This window comes from Lemur catta, chromosome 3, assembly GCF_020740605.2.
Source record: "Lemur catta isolate mLemCat1 chromosome 3, mLemCat1.pri, whole genome shotgun sequence".
Taxonomy (NCBI): domain Eukaryota; kingdom Metazoa; phylum Chordata; class Mammalia; order Primates; family Lemuridae; genus Lemur; species Lemur catta.
In genome coordinates, this window is record NC_059130.1 from 51,535,826 (window position 1) to 51,560,623 (window position 24,798).

At 41.9% G+C, this 24,798-nt stretch overlaps 1 protein-coding gene and 1 long non-coding RNA gene across 8 annotated transcripts in view; one reads left to right on the forward strand and one right to left on the reverse strand.

The window, feature by feature from the left end:
* Nucleotides 1–16,060, reverse strand: part of SLC44A3 (solute carrier family 44 member 3) — a 74,533-nt gene extending 58,473 nt beyond the window's left edge. For 4 of the 7 annotated variants that reach the window (XM_045547489.1, XM_045547485.1, XM_045547490.1 and 1 more), the window contains exons 1-5: nucleotides 15,092–15,163; nucleotides 14,537–14,644; nucleotides 11,111–11,253; nucleotides 8,324–8,460; nucleotides 7,331–7,421 (exon numbers count right to left, since the gene is read on the reverse strand). In XM_045547489.1, coding sequence (XP_045403445.1) covers nucleotides 7,331–7,421; nucleotides 8,324–8,460; nucleotides 11,111–11,253; nucleotides 14,537–14,644; nucleotides 15,092–15,118 — 506 coding nt within the window. In that variant the 5' untranslated portion in view covers nucleotides 15,119–15,163. Of the gene's footprint in view, nucleotides 1–7,330; nucleotides 7,422–8,323; nucleotides 8,461–11,110; nucleotides 11,254–14,536; nucleotides 14,645–14,853; nucleotides 14,883–15,091; nucleotides 15,164–16,036 lie in introns of those variants that run through there. The other 3 variants (XM_045547488.1, XM_045547486.1, XM_045547487.1) reach the window with 3 other exon arrangements.
* Nucleotides 15,288–24,798, forward strand: part of LOC123635374 — an 80,032-nt gene continuing 70,521 nt past the window's right edge. Inside the window, exons 1-3 of the long non-coding RNA XR_006734112.1 lie at nucleotides 15,288–15,532; nucleotides 24,059–24,262; nucleotides 24,547–24,659. This is a non-coding gene — a long non-coding RNA (uncharacterized LOC123635374). The remainder of the gene's footprint in view (nucleotides 15,533–24,058; nucleotides 24,263–24,546; nucleotides 24,660–24,798) is intronic.

The following is a 24,798-nucleotide window of genomic DNA, read 5'->3' on the forward strand; positions in this document are numbered from 1 at the left end:
CATTGGTGCTATACCCTAACTAAACAACAGCCTTTACTTGGATTTCACCATTTTCCACTAACGACCTTTTTCTGTTGCAAGATCCAATTCAGGATACCACATCGCATTTGGTTGTCATGTCTCCTCTTTGGTCTCTGAGGTTTTAGTTTTTCCTTATATCTCATGACCTTGGTATTTCTGAAGATTCATGGTCAGGTAGTTTGTAAAATGCCCATCACTGTGTACAATTTCCCACATGTTTTCTCATGATTGGACTGCAGTTATGGGTTTGGGGAGCGTTACTACAGAGCTGAGGTACCCTTCTCACAGAATCCTATCAGGGAACATGACAGCACCATGACATCGCTGGTGAAGTTAACCTTGATCATGTGGTTAAGGTGGTTCCTTCCAGGTTTCTCCACTGTAGAGTTACTATTGTTCTCTTTCCATACTCTGTTCTTTGGAAGTGAGTCACTAAATCTGGCCCACTCTCAAGGGGAGGGAAATTAAGCTCCACTTTCTGGAGGGAGAAGTATCTACACGTATTATTTGGGATTCTTCTCTAATGAAGATCTATCCCTTCCCCCATTTATTTTATTCAATCATTCATTTATATCAGCATGGACTCATGGATATTTATTGTATTCTCTGGGTTACAGTCTAACATGATTGTTATACATTTTGTTGCCCATACTGCTCCGGCTTTGGCCACTAGGAGGTCTTTCAGGCTGGACCCTGTGTCCTTTTCACATGCCCAATTCTATTTTTTTTTTTTTTCCTGAGTACTTCCTTACTTTCTGGCTTTACAAGATAATGCCAGACTTGGCTGGTATATTCCTTATCCAAGCCCCAGAATTAGTAATTTATCTAAGGAACCCTTGAGGAATGATAATTAGAAACCAAGATCTGGGCACTGGGTACACTCACTGCTCCTGGGGTATCACTGACCTGGGCCTTCTTATAATCAGCCCTAGTATGCAGTTTAGGAATTGCTAACCAGTACCCCTGTGATAAACAAATTTTCTAACTGCAGCACAGTGCTGAGGTACAGTTCTTTGTCTTTAGCTTACAGTATCCAGTCACAAAGCTATTTGCCAGAGTTATATAGGTCAGCTCCTTTTCTCTCTACCTACTTCAGTGAAATCATCAGACATCTGTAATTTCATTTGTTGTGGTCTACATTCAATCCTACGAGCTCCCAACACCTTAATTTTAATTTGCATACAGTAAAGTTCACTCTATATAGGTGTTGACAAGTGCAGAGAATCATTAGAAGAACAATTTTGAAGAGTTTTTAAAGAGAACTGTCCTGTGACTCCATCCCTGTCCCCAAGAGGAAGAGGGTGACAGGTGCTACTCCTGAGTCAGATGAGAAGGGTCCCATGGAAAACCCATAGAGCTTAGGGAATCCCATGCCAGCCTGAGAAATCTGGAGGGTGAGTGGCTTTGGCAGCAGAGTAGAGGGCTACAGTTAGGGAGCTGACAGCCCTCAGGGCATGTGTCAGGGCGAAGGGTGTGTGAGGGCTTCCTGAGGTCCAGATGTGGGCCACGTGTGCATGAGGCCCGGAGTGGGGTTGCCGTGGATCATGTCTGTGACAGCCACATGGAAGGCTGTGGTGACCCTGGAACAAAGAACTTGGAGGTGGCTGCTCTATGCCTCAAGACTGAGGAAGGCCTCCCAAATGGCCAGCCAGAGCAGAGATGCATTAGACTACGTGTAGGGCACTGTAGCCAAAGAGCCCCAGAGAACCCAAAAGGTGTCCATGAGAGAAACAGCTGGCTTGGACAGCTCCCAAGCCCAGACAATGCTGGTGTTAGCACCAGTCAAATAAGGTCTTTAGCTTTTCTATATATTTGGAATAATCTTGTCAATTCCTAAAAAAAAAAAAAATTACATTGGGGAGACTGCATTATATCTATAGAACAGTTTGGGAGAAGTGACACTCTAACAACATTAAAGCATCCAGTTCATGAATAAGATGTATTTCTCCACTTATTTTGGTGCTCTTTAATTTGTCTCAGCAATGTCTTTAAGTTTTCAGTTGAGGTCTTACATGTCTTCTGTTAGCTTTATTCCTAAGTATTCTGTATTTTTTCAATTCTGCTGAAGATGGACTTAAAAAATTATTTCCTGTTTTCTGCTAGTATAGAGAAATACAATTTGATTTCTATCTTGTACCTTTGTTCAATTCTTTAGTAGTTATTTTGTAGATTCCTTGGGACATTTCTATGTAAACAATAAGGTCATCTGTAAATAAAGATGATTTTACTTTTTCCTTTCTTTATTGCAATTCCTAGGACTTCCATTACAAAGTTGAGTAGAAATAGTAAGAGCAGATATCCAGGGTCTTGTATCTAATCTTAGGTGGAAAGCATTCAATACTTCACCATCAAGCATAATATTAACTGTAGATTTCTCAGAGATGAGAGAGTTATCAGCTATTCCTAGATTACTAGCCTCTTATTTTTTATAAAAGCTAAATAGTGTTACATTAAATCATATATGTAACTTAAGAAGCCCTCTATTGACAGCCATTTAGATTATTCTCAATATTTTGATATTATAACTACTGCAGTGAATAACCCTGCACAAATGCCATTTCACACTGGTACAAGTATACAGGTACACAATATACTTGTGTATTACATTTCTAGAAGCAAAACTGCTTGATTAGAAGATATGTACATTCATAACTGGATACGGATGAATTAAACTCCTTAGAACACTGCCTGAGCAATGTGAGAAAATGCCTATTTCCCCACACCCTTGCCAATACAGAGCATTATCAAACCTTTAGACGTTGCCAGTCTACTAGGTGAAAACATTAGAAAATTTCCCCTATCATAAGGAAGGCAAGCCTCTTCTACTATATTTAAGAAATGTGCTTTTTCTGTAAAGCATCTATTCACATTCTTATCCAATTTTTATATTGAGATGGTCTTTTTTGTTTGTTTGTTTGTTTTTTTGAGACAGAGACTCACTCTGTTTCCCAGGCCCAAGTGCTGTGGCATCAGCCTAGCTCACAGCAACCTCAAACTCCTGGGCTCAAGCAATCCTCCTACCTCAGCCTCCCGAGTAGCTGGGACTACAACAGGCATGTGCCACCATGCCCGGCTAATTTTTTCTATATATATTTTTAGTTGTCCAGCTAATTTCTATTTTTTTAGTAGAGACGGGGTCTCATTCTTGCTCAGGCTGGTCTCAAACTCCTGAGCTCAAACTATCCTCCTGCCTCAGCCTCCCAGAGTGCTAGGATTACAGGCATGAGCCACCACGCCCGGCCAAGATGGTCTTTTAAAAGTTGATTTATAAGACTTTTTATAGAGAAATTAATCTCTTTTCTTATACGAATTGCAACTTATTGGCCTGTTAACTTTGCTTCTAGTGTTTTTTGTTATGCAGAAATGTGTTTTTTATGTAGTCAAATTTATCCATTTTTTCTTTTATGTCTTCTGGGTTTTAAGTCATAGTTAGAAGCCCACTCTACTCTTAGGTTATGAAAGAATTCTCCCATGGCTTCTTCCAGTATTTTCTGGCTTCATTTTATACATTAAAATCTTTAATCCATTTGGAATTTATCCACATAAGGTACAGGGTATGGATCTAGCTTTTCCTCCAGGATGTCTACCTGGCTGTCCCAACATATTTGTTGAATAGTCCATCTTTTCATCACTTATTTGAGAAGCCAGTTTTATTATGTACTAAATTCCTGTCAGTATTTGAGTCCAATCATGTTTTTATTGCAGTCACAATAAATTTATAGATCAACTTATATAGGGAAAGGTGACATCTTTGTAATGTATTGTATTATCAAGAACACAGTAGGCTTTTCCATTTGTTCAAATTTTCTTTATACTCAAGAATATACTACAGTTTTCTTCCTATAGTTCTTGTATATTTCTTGTTAAATTTATTTCTAGAGACTTGTGTTTTTGTATGTGCTATCTGTGCTGTGGAAAAGGAATCTTTTTAAAATATATGAATGCTACAGATTTTAGTGTATTAATCTTGTTCCATGCCACCTAAATGAGTTCTCTTATTGTCTGTAGGAGTTTTTCAGTTAATTTTCTTAGGTTTCCAGGTCTATAATCATACCATCTACAGAGTAGTAATTTTACCTCCTGCTTTCCAATTTTAAACCTCTAATTTTTTTCTTTTCTATTACTAAACAGACTTTTAACACTCAATAAATCTAAATTGTTTTAAAAGCTAATGTTTTCTGAACTCTTATTTAGTGTTTCTGAAAAACAAGATCAGATATAGATTGGATGCTATTTTATTTGTTTTCCCCCAAACACAATTCTCCATAAGACCTTAATTTTGTCAACATGGTTTTGTTAACTATGGTGCTTTTTAGGCATTTAACAACCCTGTGCTGGTAAAGAATGACCGGTCTCAGCCCTGAGGGTGACACAGAGAGGCATGTAAAGTGTGGGTCCCCCAGGATGGGTGGCTGACCAGCTGCCTACTATTTCCTTAGCTGGGACAAGAACGTATTTTTAGGCCACGGCCTGAGGTTTCTTCACCACTTCTGCTTTTACTCTTCCCACTAGCAAAGCCACTCAGGCTCACAGGAAGTAATCTGGAGAGCTGCCTGTGTATTTAGAGGACCCTGTATATGGAATTCATCTGAGCAAACCATGCCGTGACACGCAAGGGCACCTATGTGGGAGGCTAAAATTCAAATTTACTGGGGGGAAAACCCAAGCCTTTTAGATTTTAAACATACAAAGGACTCAAAATATAGTATTATGTTGAACACCAAAGGGAAAGAGATACGCTTGTTATCTTCTGCAGTACTTTTTCACTATTCTTAAAAGCTCATACCTAGGTACACAAACCTTGATATCAGCCATTGCTCTAAAAGGGTACGTTATACCTCACATGATCGACAGAGGAGGAAGAAACAATCAGTTCAGTCAAAAAGAGGTATTTGGAAAATGTTCTTTGGCCCTATAGTCACAGTTCTCATGTTTTCCAGCTTTTCAATCTTGGCACTGCTCTTCCATGATAAACAGGATAATTTCCACCTTAAACAAACACTTGCTTGTGTAGGTAAAGGAAATGGAGCCCTCACGGCTATCTCTACTGCTCTCACTCCCTCTAAGAAAGGCCAATCAAGTTTTGTCTTCACTTGAAAACTTAGTATTGGAAATGTCTGCATTTAAGGGTGAAAAGGACCAGGACCAGCTTGAGAGGCAGAAAAAATAGCAACCTTAGGACACACAGATTAGGACTTTTCCCCCAGCTTGGTGTGAGCCTAAGGAGGCCACTCGCCAGGCAAAATAAAACCAACCAAGCCTTGACTGTGTATTTTGGATTACTGCAGCCGAGGTGGACCCTGCTTGAGTCTGAACGCCAGCTTCTCCACTTGCTGCTTGTATTGCCTTAACCCTCTCTGCGTCAGCCTCCTCAGTTGTAAAACAGGGATGAAAGGAATATCTACAACACAGAGGTTTTCTGAGGCTTAAATAAGTTAACACATATCGAGAGCTTAGAGACTTGCAAAGGACCTGGCAAGTCTCAAAAGCTCAATAAACGTTCACCATTATCATCATCGGTATCAAGATCTAAGCTTCCTATGGAAAGACAGTTGCCATCCCATTTGCAGGAAGAGGAGAGTTTATCCAACTCTGGTTAAATTACAACCTTAAAAATTCCATTCTCTTTCAACTCCATCTGCAGGTATAGTTACAAATAGTATTATAGCACACAAATAGTATATAGAAAAAAATCTTTCTTTCCAAATGTTAATTTTCCTTCAACCTATTAAAACATTCTAGTTTTTTCCCATAGGTTCAGTTACGTTTCATTGAGACATGTTTATGAGATTTGACAATAACTTGAATTTTGAAAATAAGATATTAGAGAAAATGGAATGGATACTCTCCTCTACAAATAATTCTTTCCTCCTTCAATTACTTACAACATGAAGTATTTATTTTAAAAGAAGAATGTCAAAAGGATGGCTGGCTATTTTCTGCCTCCAATGCAGTTAAAACCTACTCAAGTCTTTTTTGTGTGTGCACCTGCTAGATCAATGTTTTTTGAGCTGCATTTGCAACCAGTTAGAAGACTATGAAATAAATTATTTTTAAAACATGAAATAGAATAGGAACTATTTGTGTGAATCATATGTAGTAAGGGGAAATCTTCTTTTGTAAGATTTCTATCCCTGTTTTATATACATAAGCATGTATGAAGGTATGCTGTGCATTGGGGCTGGGATGTAATAAATTTCTTACTGTGGGTCCCAAACAAGAGTTCAATAAACACTGTACTAGATGGTTGGCATAATGCCTTGTTTGACTTATATTATCATTACTTCTCAGGGATTTTGCACAGAGGTCTCATACGTTGTAAACATACTTACACCTTTCAAAAGAATGGCAATGCAGAACAAATCCAAGTCCTCCCTCAGTATATCTCAGCATCCTGATGGGGGCAATAAATATTCACTGTATTTTTCCCCTTAGCCGTCTGCCATGGCATTGCAATCACTGCTGCATCATTGCAAATTTATTCTACAAATATTTGTAAGGTACCTACCATGTGCCAGGTACTACACTAAGTGATAGGGATGAAAGACCCTGCAAGGAGTACACCAAGCATATTCTTGATAAGGACCTGTGGTTTCTGTTTTCATTGAGAAGAAAGGTGCGGTGCCTACTTGGCTTTGTCCACCTGGCCTGTTTCTTATGAAGAAATCTAGAGCCCTAAAAACTAACACTACATGGTTGCGATAAAAAGGCAAAAGTAAATGATTTCTACTTTGTGGTTTAAAAAAATTTGGTTTTGCTTTATTTATTTATTTTTTTTGAGACAGAGACTGTTGCCCAGAGTCTCTGTTGCCCAGGCTAGAGCGTCGTACCAGGATCATAGCTCCTCACAGCCTCCTGAACTCAAGTGATCCTCCCACCCCAACCTTTTGAGAAGCTGGAATTACAGGCATGAGACACCAGGTCCAGTTGATTTATACTTTGTAATAAATAGTTGGCATAGAAAAAAATACACACCAACTACTTCATAAAATCATCCCCTTGGTGATAATTCATTTATTACATTTTGCTAGCTCTAGTGTTGTTATTTGAAGACTACTAGGTATATCTGGATTGTTTGCTGAGTTTTCTCCTCATTTAGCCGGATTTCTAATCTATTGTTAACATGCATATTGCAAATAGTCCCTGCTTGTTTACCCCGGGCCCCCTGCAGATTGTAAACTCTCTGCAGACAGGGGCTCTCTCAGATAGCTCCTTTGTGCTTCCTACAAAGCCTAGAAGAGTAACAGGAACACATCAAGCACCCAACAACTTTTATTGATGGTTAAGGGAAAAGTGAGGAAGCTTTTACCTTGGCGGAACTGGTAGCCTGGGGCACAAGTCTGCTTTTGGCCTCTGGGTGTAGTTGAAGGAATTCAAACTATAAACACACAGAAAGGACCCTGGAAGCAGAAGACACACACACTGTACCATCTTCCCAGGTGAGTCAGTGAGGAAACCAGAGCCATTTAACCACCAGAAAGGAGACAGAATAAATTACCCAGATTTAGAAAACAGTTCTATGGGTGACAGAAACACAAAAAGAATAGGTATACAATCTGAGGCCAAATGAGGGCCTGTCTTTCTTACTCTCTCTTCAAACCTCAAATTCAAAACTAAAAGTTATATGATTGGTCCCGAAATGATTTGAAGGTTATTTGGAGATCACTGATTGTAGAAGCTTGACATTTGTAACCTGGCTTTGCAAATAATTTTTTAAAATCTGGCAGATAAAACTTGCAGTGGGTTGCCTCAAATTTCTTTTTGCTTTCCTTTGTTTAAATCCTTACAACATAAATCTGAACAGCAAGCCCAGAGCAAGGTACTTCAGTTACACAAATGCTTTTGGCACAACTTATGATATCCCACTGGTCAGAGAAAGTATCCACTGGCTCCAACAATGTCATCAAAGGACCCACTCATAGGCAATTCAACCCAAGGCCTGCCACCTCTCTAGGACTGGACGTGCCCATGTGCAGAGAGCTCTCTGACCTCCACCTGACCCTGCCTTTAGGCCAGAATTGTGGGCTGTCCCCTCTCTGCTCTGGAAGGCCATTCCCCTGCATTGGTGGGAGCACACACAGAGCAGCTAGGGTTTCAGATAAATCTAGACAGACCTGAATGAAATTGCACAAGCTCAACAGAAAATGCGTATGGCCTTTTCTGCACAAAAAGAGGCACCCACAAGGAAGTACGGTTTCCAACTTTCCAGAGAAAGCAGGGTCAGAATAAGTTATCTCATCTAGGTCCCCACAGGTCACCCCCCTCCCAAGGGAGAAGAGGGAATGGGTCCCTCCGTGCCTACCACTGGAGTGTGCAAAGCGTTGGACGTCTTCCAGGGTGTCGAGCTGCTCTTCAGGACAGCTGGAGACGCAGAGGGCCGTGGGGCTGAGCCTCACATCTTTCGCTTCTAGGTTGCAGGAATTCATAAAGAACACGTGTCTAGGGAGACAGAAGAATGTCTTAGAGCAGTGGTCCCCAACATTTTTTGCACCAGGGACTGATTTCATGGAAGACAATTTTTCCACGGACTGGGGGTGGGAGTGGGTACCAAGGGAGCTCTGTGGCCCAGTCCCTAACAGGCTGTGGCCCAGTACTGGTCCGGGGGTTGGAGACCGCAGTCTTAGAGCATTGTCTCTCATAGGGCATAATTGTAGGCCTTGAAAAAAAACCACATGCTATCAAAGTCAGGAATTACTAAGGCAAACTTTTATAATCAAATGCTTCAGCATAACTGAGCATTTATTATGCCCATAGAAGGGTCATCTGTGCAATTGTGCAGCTTAGGAGCCATTTGCAAATGTTAACAGAACTCTATTTCCAGATTCAGTGTTTTCTGAGGGTAACACTAGAGACTTACCTGAGGAAGTCACTGAGGAAGAGGAGGATGGATTAAACTGCCCGTGGATTGCTAGATCATGCTAAGGTACACACTACTCAACACAATCCACAGAAGGCATATTTGTACACAGGAGTGTTCAAATATACCTCAGAGAATAACTGAACACAGGGAAGAGGGAATGGGAAGTGGAAAAGAGGGGGCCGAGGCTGAGAATTAAGGGCTTGCCCCTCCCCACTCGCCCCAGCTCGAGAGCCAGGACACGCAGGAGACCCTCCCTGCAGCGACTCAGCTGCTGGGCCCGTGGGCACCAAAACCAAACTAGTGTTGCCATCAGCAGGTCATGTGCTAGTGGTGGCAGCTCCTGGACCTTGGCCCCACACTTATCCAGGCTCCTGAGATCACAGGAATGTCTGAGAAAGACCCTGGAGGCGGCCTCTGTGGGAAGGACCTTGAGAAATGGCCCCCAGAGCTGCTTTTCCTCCCAGCTGGGGATGGGAGAAAGGGAGGGGTGCAACAGGGGGTGGGGCAAGAGATTTCTTGGGTGTGTGATAAACATTCTATTTTTAAAGATGTTTAAAAATTATGTTAAAATATACATAAAATTTGCCACCCTAATCACTTTAAGTGTACAACTCAGTGGCATTAAGTACATTCACACTGCTGTGCTGTCACAGCCACCATTCATCCAGAGAACTCTTTTCACTGTCCAAAACTGCAACTCTGTACCCATTAAACAATAACTCCACACTTCCCCTGTACTGTCTTCTTCTTTTTTTTTTTTTTTTTTTCGAGACAGAGTCTCGCTCTGTTGCCCAGGTTAGAGTGCCGTGGTGTCAGCCTAGTTCACAGCAACCTCAAACTCCTGGGCTCAAGCAATCCTCCTGCCTCAGCCTCTCAAGTAGCTGGGACTACAGGCATGCGCCACCATGCCCGGCTAATTTTTTCTATATATTTTTAGCTGTCCAGCTAATTTATTTCTATTTTTTTAGTAGAGATGGGGTCTCACTCTTGCTCAGGCTGGCCTCGAACTCCTGAGCTCAAACAATCCTCCTGCCTCGGCCTCCCAGAGTGCTAGTCCCCTATACTGTTTTACTTTTTGTTTCTATGAGTTTGACTACCTTAGATATCTCATATAAGTGGAATTACACAGTGCTAGCCTTTTTGTGACTGGTTTATTCCATTTGGCATAACTTCCTTAAGGTTTATCCATGTTGTAGTGCGTGCCAATTTCCTTCCTTTTTAAGGCTGAATAATATTCCATTGCATGTATATACCACATTTTGTTTGTCTACCAATCACTGAAGGACACTTGGGTTGCTTCTACCTTTTGGCTACTAAGAATAATAAAATATATACTTTTCACTTCAAAGAGGGATGACTGTTTCTTAGCATTACGTCATGAATACAATGTGAAATGGGAGTGCAGGTCTTTGTAAGTGGCTCCCATGGCTGCAGGAGGAAATGCCCCCAAATGGTCCACGCCCAGCAATGGCAAAGCCTCCGGCAGGAGCAACACTCAGAAAGATAACAGGCCTGGGGTGAGATTTGTATTTGGTGACTCCAAACTTACAGTCAGGATCTACTTAGACTCTTAGGGTTTCTCTGCTAGGGGCTGTTTGATCAAGCCTCAAATATTCTTGCAAAGCAGTCTCCATCTTAGAAAATTACAGCCAGGGACTTCTCTCCCCTCCAGGGGACTCTCATCTCTTCTCACCCCTTTCTGTTTCCATGTTGGAGGTGGCGGGGGAGAGACTGCAGCACCACAGTGCCATGGCCGAGCCTGTAGGCTGGGAAGGGGGCAGGACATAGGGCCACAGCATTCTGAGTTGGGATTCAGGTATTTGACATAGAAATAACACTGTGAACAATGCAGGGTTCAAACATACACTGGTAACATGATTCTGATAGGTTACGGATAATAATGGTAATAATTAACATTTATTACATCTTAGCTCATGCAGTGTCTCAGTTGATCCTTAAAATGACCTTGTGAAGTAAGTATAACAACCAGTTTAAAAAGATGAAAACTGGGCTCCGTGAGGTTAAGTACTCTGCCCAAGATCACACCCTGAAAAGTCACAGAGGCTGAATTTGAACTTAGGACTGAGGATGCTAAAATCTGTACTATACCACACACAGTGCCTCCCTTTCTATGAGACAGGCTGATAGAGTTTTGAATGGGAAAACTCTAAATGACTAGTTTATGTGAAATACAGCCTCTCTGTGTTGGGGAATTACGTAGACACTTACTTCTTCAGGGTCATGTCCTGCCCTGAAAGAGGGGCCCCCTCCACTGGCGAGTTCTTCTTGCCACACACGTTGCCAAAGCTGTCATAGCCGAAGAGGAGCCTTCCTGTTGCTCCAGCCACCACCGAGTAGCCCATGATGAACACCTAGCAAAACCCAGAGGGCACGTGAGAGCCCGGCCAAAGGGCTGAAAACACGGTCCCCCCACATGCTGGAAGGTGCTAATAAAAATGGACCCAGGTCAAACACAAATCTCTCTAGTATCACTGCACTTCTCCCCTTCAGCAACAAAGTCGCAGCTCAAATCTATTAGGACCCTTCTCTTCTAATACTGGTCTTGACAGGTTAGGGAGGGAGAGAATTCTAATCTACTGGAACACATTCCACTCCATTTTCTTACCTTTTTGTGCTTCTTACCCTTTTAAGCATCTGTCATTTTTTTTCCTTTTAGTCTAACTTCAGTTAAACAACTCAATTTTTCTCCTCTTGGGGTTGGCTCTTGCTTTATCTAAGTGCATCAGGGCTATGTTAATCCTTTCACTGAGTATTTTCCCTTTTTTTTGGTCTTACTTTTAGGGGACTCTGTAGAGCCAACACAGTTGATATGTACCAAAATAGTGTTCACAAGTCTGAAAACAGTGTTTTGGAATAACTGCTTAAAATACACAAAATAAAGGATCTCAGGAATTGCAAGAACATCTTGCAATTTATCATTTTTATACTATCTCATAGTGAATGTGGGATATTTGAAATTTCAGCTCAAATATTCCATTAATATGCATTAACAGGCCTTCTACCAAGATTTAATATGTATCTTCCCATAACACAAACTAGTGTTGTAAGTTTCCTGATACTGTATACAATACATAAAATCTTATTTAATATGTTATATTGACAAGTTCATTCCAGGAGAGAAGATACAGTAAGCCATTCAGTAACATAGTGTTGATATCATATGTTCCAAAGGTACATTGTCTCAAAGTCAAATATATTTCAGATATTTTGCATTCATTACTAATTTAGAAATAATAAACATTCTTTAAGTGCCCAATGTGTGCCAGAGACTCTGTTACTGGGGGACACAGAGATGAACAAAACCTAGTCTCTGCCCTCAAGGAACCCAGCCTAGAAGACAATACCTCGTGGGGAGGGAGGCTCCCTGTCCCTCCCTGCTCCTCCTCGTCTATCTGTTCAGATTCTAGAACGAATGGGTCACCTTTGCTAATAGACAGGGTCACTAACCCTTTACTTAAAGGCTGTGGATGTAGGTGTGACTGTGTGCCCACGTGGCTGGCATGGCAAGCTGACCCAGCCTTGACATGCTCGTCTCCTGTCCTTCCAGGTTGGAGTGTAGTAAGGTCCTGATTGGACTCAGGGGGAGGAATGGGGTCATGTGCTTCTGCCCAGCTCACCAGTGATCTAATAATGAAGTGATAGGTTCATTTACCATCTTCTTTATGTGCTATCTCCCTTGGAAAGCTTGTGGGGAGGAATGGAAAGTTTTTGGGGGAGGGTGGGGTAGGATTTGGGTATTCCTGAGTCCCTGCCAATAAAACCACTACTTAAATCATCTTCATTCTAATTTCAAACACGCAATTGCAATCCCATATGACAGGTGATACAAGAATTGTGTATACTGGTCTGGTGAGGCCACCAAGGAGGTCACTGGCAACTGTGCCTGGGGAGATCAGGGAAATGGAGTCTTGAAAGGTGAATAGGAAAAGGCAAGGTGGGAGGGGTACTGGAGAGGTAAGTAGAGGTAAAGATGGGTCAGACTTTGGGAGTTTCTGTTCTATGTGTTTTCTGCAAATATAAACACAGGTTTGTGCTCTTTCTATCTGTAAGAGATCATCTCTGCTTGTAACTCTGGCCCCTTCCCCCAAGTCTCCTTTGTCCAGCCCTAACTCAGGGCAGCACCATCAATAATAATCCTGTCCGGCACATCACTGGTCAGGAGATCTGTCACAAGAGCCAGAAGCGGAACAGCAGAGGCAGAAAACACGCTCCTTGCTGTGCTTTAAGTCTCTGGAACTAAAGAATATTGCAGAAGATACTAAAAGCCAGTCAGCTAAGAGAGGACTCTCATTAAAATGGAATGCAGTAAAGAGAATTTGGGCATATTGAAACCTGAAGATTTATTTTACAATTGAAAATGTGATTTTAAAGCAGTTTCCAGCTTTGTACTGCCTCTCAGCTGGTTCATAATTCTTCAGGCTGTGATAGGCCATCTACAAGTCCCTTCCAGACAGTGGTAGGGTTGAGAGTTCGGTAGTGATGTACTAGGTTTGAACCGTGGAGCTGCTAGGGAAGATCATTAAATCACATTAACAGCCTGAGGTCAAAGCTGCCAGGCACACGGCAGGACAGCTGCATTTATACAACAGCAGACACAGAGAAAAACACCAAGCATCCGTAGAGAAGCTAAGCAGAAGGCATTATAGGTGCACTGTCTCTCTCATTTCCTAGAAGAGAGTTCCAAGGGTCACAAGATACAACAAAAAAATTTGCGTTTCAGGCCCAACCTGTAACCACATCTGTCCATGTGAAATCAGTAAGTAAAGTCAACAAATGAACAAATGCATTTCTTACTTGGAAAGAGAAACAAATATGATATTTTAGGGTCTATTCAAATTGAATTCTTTTCATTTCAACAAAGGTAGTTATTATGAAGCTTTATAAGTTAATCATTTACCACATAGCAAATAGCATGCCTCAACCTGGCATGGATTTCATGAATACGGCCTTTGAAAAAGTTGGGTGAGGCTTTTTGTGCTGTTATCTACAACTCTAACATAAATATATAAGCATCAACATTCAGCATTCAAGAGACTCTCCCAGGACTACAATGGCATAGGCTGATGAAGTTTACCAGCAGTCACAAATACCTGGCAACTAGAGTGGGAAAAATCATTACTTATCTAACTAAAGGCTTTTAATATCAAGGGCCCGTTTACCTATTAGCTGCTAAACACAATATACCGTGTGTGTGTTTAATGTTTAGCTAAAGGAAAAGTAGTTTATTTCTAGGTTTATTCTGGCTTTTCCTTCATTAAAGGCGTGCGGCAAAAGCTTGAGGAACATTAGATTTGGGGGTGTGGCAGATTATCAAACTGCTTAGTAAACTTGCGTAAGAGGAGACACACTGAGGTTCTGAACAAGGACCCCATTGCAAACTGCAATTGCCATTTCCTAATGGAGTCATTCAGCAGAACGTGGCCTGCAGCACGAAGGCAGCCTCCGCAGCAAGTCTCGGAGGTTAGGAGTCGCCTGACAAGAATTCTCCCGAGGACTAACTGATGTTTATTCTGGGCAAATGACAGAAGTCTCTCACTGCAGCACTAACTTTAAGCTATTTACATTTGGGGCACAGTTATTTCCGGACACACCACACACACTCTGGCCTCCTCCTGGCCAAGCACTCGCACTTACCAAACCAGTCCAAAAGAGAAAGAACAGGAATAACCATGCCGTATCTGTGCATTTCCTATAAATCTGGGGTCGCCACTCTCTTTGCCTGGGGGTGCTCTCTGCAGAAACCTTCCAGAAAAAGGGAGAGTTGAGAAAAAGAAGACAACCAGGTGGATTCAACCTGGAAACTGAAGACTGCTCAAAGTAACCAGTCCCACCCGTCTCCTTTTTATTTTTTAACCTGGTCACCTGCAGCTCTTGCACTGAGCCTTTGAAACACCTGCTCTGCGGAGCGGATGTTAAGTCCCCGGCCTCCAAGTCCTCACCAGGAGGCGCACCTGAAGGCTGCCCCAAATTCGTTTCCCGCGGCCAGAGGTCTTCCTTGCCCCCACCCCAGTACCGGAGCAGGGTCCAGGGCTCTCCCCGCCAGGTGTCCCCAGGGTCCCGTGGTGCCAGGGCGGGGGCTGGATCCCCGAGGGCGGGGAGGCGGCAGCGTCCCAGAGGGGCAGGAGAGCGCAGAAGGGGGCCCGGCCCTTCCCCCGGCGCCCCTCCCCCCGGCCGAGGCTGGGCGCTTACCAGGCAGCGGGCGCCCCGGCAGTGCATGGCGCGCTCGGCGGCTGGGCCCGGGGACTGGGAGCGCCGCGCCCGCGGCGGCCGAGGAGGGCGGGCGCAGCGCCGCCCCGTGGCCTCCCCCGCGCGTTCCCTGCGGCCGCGCGCCCCGCCGCCCCCCGGGTCCGCCTTTGGCCGCGCTGGGCTTGTGCCCAGCCCATCCTGCGGTCGGCTGCGGTCCTGCCCGGCTCGGAGGAACGGCCGGCGCGGGGCTCCGCGGGCGCGCGTTTCACCGACGGAAGCGCGCAGGCCGCGGGGCAGAGCCGGCCCCGCCACGACCGGGGCGTGCGCTCGCTGGGGCTAATTAGGTGGTCGCGGCTGCCGCTGCGGCAGGGACTAAAACGTCTCGGCAAATCCTTCCTGAGGGGTGGGGAACCGGGCAGTGGTGTGTTATAACGTTGCCAGCGGGTAAGTAGCATTTACTGTGTGTCGGATTCTGTTGTGACAGCTTTACAAGCATTCTTAAATAATCACCGAGGCAGAAGCTATTGTTAGCCCTGACCGACAGAGGAGGGAAACTGAGGCACAGGACAGCGGCGATGCAACTTGCTGGAGGGGACACAGCTAGTGAGCCGTAGAGGCAGGAGTTGAACCCCGACACTCAAGAAGACAGATGCTCTCAGGGTGGCTTCTCTGCAAACACTCGTGTCTCCCATTCAGCTTTGGTTTCTACCAAAATAGGGCCCGAGCAGTTTATCCGGGAGAACCAGGATTCCAGGAACTAAAACAAGAACAGCCTGAGCGGTGGCGTAGACCTGTAATCTCAGCGACTGGGGAGGCGGAGGCGGGAGGCTCGCTTGAGGCCAGGAGTTCGAGACTAACCTGGGCAACATAGTGAGAACCTCGTCTCTACCAAAATTAAAAAAAAAAAAAAAAATCAGCTGGGCCTGGTGCGCCTGTAGTCTCACCTACCTGGGAGGCTGAGGCAGAAGGATCAGCAGGATCCGTAGAGCCCAGGAATTCCAGCTTGCAGTGAGCTATGATGACACCACTGCACTCCAGCTCTGAGCGACAGAGCAAGACCTTGTCTCAAAGAAAAGAAAAAAGGCAAGCAACTCTGGGAGCCTGAAGACTGCCTTGATCTGTGAGTGTGTAGGTGGCAGGTGGGATGAAAGAATTTTAGATTCTGCTCTGACTTCTCTCCCACCTTGCCTTGGGACAATCATTGCCTGACTTCACAGTTGAAATGGTAGCAATCACTGAAGCTCTGGTGGAGGCACCAGTACAAAAGTACTGTTGGGGTGAGGAATGAATAAAAACACCCGCAGACCCACCTTCCCTCCTACCTCCTCTTCCCAATTCACACCTCTACCCTTTCCCCTGCACACCCTCGGGCTGCTTGGTTATAGCTTCCTTTCTGTGCTGCTTCTCCCTAAGGGTAGAAACCTGACTGGAAGATTGATCTGGTAACATATCAGAAAATGGCAGTGGTAGTGTGGTTCTCTGAGCCAGAGATGTCCTTCTGGGCTCATCACCACCCTCCCACTCCAAACTCACTGGCCTTCCTGGATGCATGTTTACCAGACAGAGTAGCTCAAGGGGAACATGGATTCACGGGACAAATAACTAGACACCTTAGCAGTACAACTACTATAAAAAGACCGCAGTTGAATAATATATGCCATCTGAAACTGAATTAGTAGAACAGGTGGACCAAGATTTTTAAATCAGCATGATAAATATATTTAAGGAGATGTATGATATTAGCAGTATGAATTAGGAAAAGTATGAAATTAAAACAGATTAGGAATGAAAAATATAATTAGAATGAATACTGATGCTATTTATTATAATAATAATGTGGTATAAATAGTAGAATAGATGCAGCTGAAGATGAAGTAGGGCTTGGAAGAGCAGTTTCAGCAACTCTCCTCAGCAACTCTCCAAAGGCAGTGGGGAAAGTTAGCTTATTTGTAAATTTTCTATACCAAGGATAAAACTGGAACAAAAAGGGAGAAATATAAAAATGGAGAAAACAAAATATTTAAAGACATATAAAGATATTAATAAATTCCAAAGTTGAAAGAAAGAAACCTCAGATTGAAAGAGCTTATCTCAGGCAAAAAAATTATATATAAATATTTAAGAACAGTAACTTTGAAGTTATAATTTTCTATTAAGCCAGACTGTCATTAGAATGTGAGGATGTAATAACAATATTCTTATGAAAAACTTGGATGACATTCTTGGAGGAAGTACTCAAACAAGAAGAGAAACAAATTCAGGAGATGATACACAATAGATACAGGAAGAGAGTGGCCACATATTTAAGCTAAATTTATTATTGTTGTCTTAAAAAAAGGCTAGGAACTTGATTCATAGTCATAAAAAACTAAAACAACCCAAATGTCCACGAACTGGTGAATGGCTATACAAATTGTGACACACTCACACAATGAAATACCACTAAGCATGAAAAAGGAACAAACTTCTTATTTATGCAAAAACATGGATGGGTCACAAAAACATGTTAAATGAAAGAAGGCAGATATAATAAGCCACTTTGATTCCATTTATGTGACATTCTGGAAAAGGCAAAAGTATAGGTAGGGACAGAAAATAGATGGTTGAAACTAGTGGTTGTCAGGTGCTGGGGGTGAAGGGAGCCTGGAGTGATGGAAATATTCTATCATCTTGACCATGGCAGTGATTACCTCATGGTATGTTCGTCAAAATTTACAGAACTGTACACTAAAAAGGGTGAATTTTACTGTATATAAATGATATTTTATTAAACCTGAATTTTAGAAACTCTAAAAGGTTAGTCTAGAAACAAAGAAATGAACAAAAAACAATATTTTTATAACAACACAGAACTAAAATTCTAGACAATATCTATACTGTGAGAGGTGTGGGGCTCAGAGAGGAATGAGAGGCCAGAGTGGCCGGATTGTGGTCTAAAGAAGTATTATTGGAGGAGTGGTTCAAAAACTATTTGTTTATGGTTTTCAATGAAATAGGAGTTTGTACCAGAATGCAAATCAGCTATGTCATAAGCAAACTCTTCAGTTTGGCTGACATTATTTTCACAGCAAGACTTCCTTGATGAAGAAAGCTATGTATTGATTTATATTCAGGCTCAAGCTCCTTATCTCATCCTGGAATGGCACTTTGAGCACTACTGGGTTGCCGTATTGTCTTATTAGGAGGAAGATGGAAATATGGATAATTTTAATCAATAAAAATAAATGAGTTTAGGTCTTAAGGGCAACTACCGTAAAAAAAGAATAGAACATATAGCTTTCAAAGAAGCAGAAGAAAATTCTATCCAATGAAAGGCAAGAGAGAAAGGAATAAAAAGGAAGTGTGTTATGGCCAGGTGTGGTGGCTCATGCCTGTAATCCTAGCACTCTGGAAGGCCAAGTCGGGAGGATTGCTTGAGGCCAGGAGTTTGAGACCAGCCTGAGCAACATAGTGAGACTGTGTCTCTGCAAAAAATTTTAAAAATTGGGCAAGTGTGGTGGCAGGTGCCTGTATTCTATTAATAGCTACTTGGGAGGCTGAGGCAGGAGGATCACTTGGGCTCAGGAGTGTGAGGTTGCAGTGGGCTATGATGACACTACTGCACTCTAGCCCAGGCAACAGAGTGAGACCCTATCTAAAAAAAAAAATGTATGATAATTGGAATATGTGAGATCTGATAGCAGAAATAAAATTACTAATAACTTACATTTTCAGAGCATTTAGTATGTTCCAGATGCTTTTCTGAGTGTTTCTTATTCAATCCCCATAATAACCTTATGAAGTAGATACTATTACTTTTGTCATCCTCATTTTGTAGATGAGGAAATTGAGGTTAAGTAATTTTCTAGAAAGTGGCAGAACCAGGACCTGAACCCAGGTGGTTTGGATCTAGAGCCCATACTCAGAACAACTATACCATGCTGCCTCCCAAATAGAGTAGCAATTACAATAAATGTAAGTGGCTAAACTCACTAATTAAAAAACAAAGTCTTTCAAATTGAATGAAAACAGGAGATCCAACAATATATCTTCTACAAGAGACTTATTTAAGACAAATAGACACTGAAATGTTTCAAACTAAAAGGCTCAAAAAGCATATACCAGGCAAATATGAACCAAAGAAAGCTCATGTAGTAATCTTAAAACCTGAAAAAATAAAATTTAAGACAAAAATATCATAACAGATGTCATAAAATATATGTGCTCAACAATACAGCTTTAATATTTATTAAGCAGAAGTTAACAAAACTTTAGGCAAAAACAGATAAATCAAATTTGTAATTGGAGATTTTTAACTTGCTCCTCCCAAAAGTCAATAGCTTAATAGACAGTAAACAATTCCTCTCCTCCCCCAATACACACACACCAGATACAGAAGATCTAGACAATATAATTAATAAACTTAAGCTATTAGATATTTACATTTCCATCAGAGACTACATGCCTTTTCCCTTTTCAGGTACATTTGAAACATCAAAGCAAAAAATAAACCATGTATTAGGTCTTGAAGGTTCAATAAATTCCACAGTACAATAAAATTAGAAATAATGAATAACAGGTGTGGTTAACAGACCTTAAGGTGCCTATGATTCCCATCTCTTGGTGTTTACACCTTATATAATTTCCTTCTTTCTGTATTGTTGGGATCTGTGCCTTGTTTCTAACGAATTCTAATGGTTAATTTTATGTGTCAACTTGACTGGGTCATGAGGTACCCAGATACTTGGTCAAACGTTATTCTGGGTGTTTCTGTGAGGGTGTTTTTTGGTGAGATTAACATTTAAATTGGTAGACTGAGTAAAGCAGATTGTTGTCCCTAGTGCATGTTGGCCTCAGCCAGTCCCTTGGATGCCTGAATAGGACAAAAGGCTGACCCCACCCCCAGTCCCTATACGACAGAATTTTCCCGCCTGATGGCCTTAGAACTGGGACATTTGCTCTTATTGGTTCTATAGCAGCCTGCTGGTCTTTGGACTTGAACATCAGCTCCTCTTGGTCAGTCTTTGGACTTAAATTGCAACATCAACTCTGCAGATTTTGGACTTACCAGCCTCCATATCCCATGAGCCAATTCCTTATGATAAATCTCTTTGCAATATCTATCTATCTTCATCTATCTAAATGTTCATCCGTTTGGTTCTGTTTCTCTGGAGAACCCTAATATACCAATAGAATATGGCAAAGGTGATGGGAAGTCATTCCCATGATTACATTACATTACCTTATATAAGAAAGAAAACCCAGTTAGATTGTGCCTAGACTCCTGACCAACACAAACTATAAGATAATAAATGTGTGTTGTTTTAAGTCACTACATTTGTGGTAATTTGTCATGCATACAATAAAACAGCAGAATAGCAACGACAACAAAAAATCTCCCCAAACCCAAAAAACTCTGTATGTTTGGAAACAAAATAACATCTTACTAGACAACTTCCTTGAGTTATAAAGGAAATTAAGAAATATTTAGAATTGAATGTTAATGAAAATTCTACGTGTCAAAGTTTGTAGGACACAGCTGAAGTGCTAGTTAGATGGAAATGTATGGTTATATACATCTATCAGGTAAAGGAGCCCAGGAAATTTCACCCCAAAATATGACTCCTTGGTATGAAGAGTATTTTTGATCAATAGGCATTGGAAAGGGCTTTCCCTCTAGCATAAAACCAGACGGATCTATCAAAATGAACAATCGATTTCCCTTTCTCTTCCAGTTATCTCAATATACTGCAGGAAAAAAGATCAAGAATGCAACCAGACCTGGCCCAAATCATTTTAAATATAACATCTATCTCTCAGGATAATTTAATTTTCAAAGAGAGTCATTTGCAAGTCAATCAATCTGTTTCCTCCATCCATTCATTCTCCCAAGTATCTATTCATCCTCCCTAGTAACCATTCATTGCCCCTAAATATAGAATTACCTATATTCGTCATCTCTCCCTCCCCTCTAGAATGCAGGCATATAACTTTCTGGACCCCATTGGGATATTGGGTAATCACTCTGTGATTCTCCCTGTGAACACGGTAAATAAACTTCTTTCTCTTTCTTATTAATCTGCATTTTGTGAGTTGATCTTTCAGCAAACTTTCCGGGGTAAAGGGGAAGTTTCCCCTCACCCCAACAAGGTCAAACTGCAGCTTCTTTTTAACCTTCTCAGGGCCAGTCAACTGCACAGTTCAATAAATTTTATGACTGGCAGTGCTCATTTGTTTAATCTGAAATGTAAGACTACATTTGCATTTTGACACTAATTGCTGATAAATTAAGATACCATCTATTTTTGCTTCTTGCCAAATATCTGATATAGATATTAGAATTTTTAATAGATGTGAGTTACAAACTTCTAGAAGGCAGATTGAATTTCAGTTTCTAAAATATTTTTGCATTTGGTTACCCGTGACTTTTTCTCCCTTCTCATTCCTCAGGTCACCTGTCCATTTGGAATAAATGTGTAATGTTGTAAAAACAGGAAAACCACTAACCACCCACAGAAATGTGCTCTGATTTTTAAAATTCAGATCTTTTGATGGGGAAGTTTGCCTGTTTATCCTGAATTTTATCAACTTGACAATGTTATCTTTTTCTGTTCTGAGTGAGGGGAAGCAGAGGAGGAAAGGGATGGGAGGGAGAAGAGGGAGGAGGGGAACGTGGGGGATGAATGGAGGGAGAGCCGCCCAGCATGAACGTGGAAACCGAGGTACCAGCTGCAGGACATAAGACAGACTTCCTTTCCCTCGGGCCTCTTTGTAAAATGAAAGAAGAGCCAGGTTCGTCTCAGCCTCCTTCCAGCTCTGAAATTCTGTGATTTAAAATCACATGGTGTATGTATGGAAACTAAACATTCAAAATAAGTAGAAGGAAAAAGAAATGACAGAGCAGAAATAAGTAAAATGGAAAACAAAAATATAATAAAGTTGATCAATAAAAACAAAAGCTTGTTCTTTGAAAAGATTAGAAAAATAAAAAAGGCAAACCTCTGGTTTACACAGATCAATAAAATAGGTTGGGGATAAAATATGCAAAATACCTGGCAGGTAATAAGAGGTAGAAACTAATGACACACCTCCCTACTTAGCTTTTCTTTTTCTCTCCCACCTTCTTTATTATTCCTTCTCTTCTCTTTTACTTTATTTGTATTTTCCCCTTTACTCCATATCCAGGTCTTAGACACCACCTCTCTGTAGACGCCTGTGAAGAGGTGACTAGGCCTTGGGTCAGTGCCCTGGTAAAACCCTGGCGTTGAGGGCTGCTGTAGTGAACACTTCCATACAGCAGATGGCACTGTAGGCCAGAGGCTGTGTGGTCAAACTAGCTGTAAATTGCATGCTTTTATTTCATGGATTCTAAGGTATTCTTCTCCACCTTTATTTTTATTTTTAATTGTTCACATTTTAATATTTCTGAAAGAGTGAGGCATCTTACATTCAGCATATATATTTAATTTAGTGTTTTATGCTCTCCAAAAGCTATTCCTAAATTGTCCTTATTAAATCTTACAAGTGTCATAGAATAGAAGCTATTCAATATGTTATGAATCTTAGCATTGTCTGGAATGAATTGATTTCCTGTACAGAGTATTTAAAAGCATTGAATACAAGTTCTTACTGAAGAATTTTAAATGGTGCATTATTTAGTTGTCTGGGAATCACTGGAGCTTTGGGGTTGGGCTGCCTCAGGGGCTTGAAACCAGATCCAGAGACTTGCCAGCTGTGCGATCTTGGGCAAATTACTTACCCCTCATAAGCCCCAGTTTCCTCATCTTTAAAATGGGATAACAAGGGCCAATTTGGAAAATTGTTATTGTATGCCTGCCACATAACTTGACCCCAACAGGTTCAGTAATATCTAGCTAGTACTATATAATTTTAAAATGCTTAGGGTTAACAATGAAATACCAAATAAGCCCCTTTAATTTAGAACAGATAGGGAGAGTGTGCCTGTGCTGCTCAGTGAGTCGGCTGGTGCTTGGGGGCTGTGGTGTCAGGCCCTGCGTTATTATCCCTAAGGGTGTGGTTCCCAGAATAGAATCTCCTTGGCTGTTTGTGAAAGGGGGCCACCCAGGCCTACTAGATTAAGATCTCTAAAGGTGGGGCACAGAATCTTATATTTATTTATTTATTTGTTTGTTTAGACAGGCTCTTGCTCTGTCGCTGGGGCCAGAGCGCAGTGGCATCCTCATAGCTCACTGTAACCTCAAACTCCTAGGCTCAAGAGATTCTCCTGCCTCAACCTCCTGAATAGCTAGGACTCTAGGTGCACGTCATGGCTAATTTTTCCATTTTTTGTAGAGCTGGGGGGGTCTCACTATTGCCCAGTTTGGTCTTGAACTCCTGGCCTCAAGCCATCCTCCTGCCTTGACCTCCCAAAGTGCTAGGATTGTAGACATGAGCCACTGAGCCCAGCCAGAATCTTTTAACACATTAACTGCCATGTGAGTTGTATTTAACTTATGCTAGTTTTGAGCCTGGGCCTCGTGAAGCATGTGTAACTCACAGGTCTCTACCTTGGGAGCCGAGTGGTGCACGGGCAACTCATGCTGTCATGCTATAACATACATGTTACATGATGGGTGGGAGCCTGGGCAAAACCCTGCAGTTGGTTCATGAAAATCTTACTTGTTGATGTTCTTATTGTTACAATTAATATTGACAATTTAATTGCATATAACTCAGGTACAGAAAACAATAAAAAATAACATTTTTCATTAAGTTAGAAAGGATCATTTTGTTCTAGAAGTTTTTATTCCATTTTCATAATAAAACACCATGGCCCCAAAGAAAAAAAAATTTTTTTCTAGTGTGGCAGTCAATGTGTTAAACAAGTTCTACACATCGTTTGTGGGGACACAAAAATGCAATAACTCTGACCTAGTGTCTGAATTCATTTAGACTAGTGCTGGGGTCGTATTTACTTGGCGTAATTGCTGTAGTACTTGAATGATATGGTGATTTTCATTTGCTTATTAGGTGGTGGAAAAATACAACGACAGGACAACTCTGGCTCCTTCTGTTCTTTCTGCTTCACCCTGTGTTGCCCATCGTTCACAAGTTGTTGCACTTGTGGGAGTTTCTACCACCAGGATGGCGGGGCCTTGCATGGTGGCTGCAATGCCAGGGAAGAAGTGCCATCTCCATTGTGTAAAATAGTCAGAAAATGGGAACTGTATATTGGTGAGTAAGAGTTCTAGACACCTGAAGTTTAACCTTTTAAAGGGCTACACTTGTTATGGGCTGAATGGTGTTCCCCCAAATTCATATGTTGAAGCCCTAACACTCAGTACCTGAGAATGTGACTGTATTTGGAATTAGGGCCTTTAAAGAGGTATTAATAATGCAGTTAAAATGGGGTCATTAGGGTGGGCCCTAATGTAATCTGATTGGATGACCCTGGGAGCCCCTCTTCACAGAAACCTCACATGTGTAGAGGGCTGACTCCAGTAAAAATTGTGTTCTAGGGCACAAGCTAAATGACAGGAGACAAGGCTGTGGTGGAGTAAACCATGGACAGCGCTGGCTACCAGCTCAGGACGGGGCATGGAGGGCTCCCTGGTGAACAGAACTTACAGATGTGAGTTAATGCTTGCAGCCAAGTACACAGCTGCCATGGTCGTGGAGCTTACGGCAGCACTCAGAGCACAGGGAAATGTAGAGCATGGTCTCCCATGTGGGTTGACAGATCTATTTACTTTTATAGCATAACATTTCGG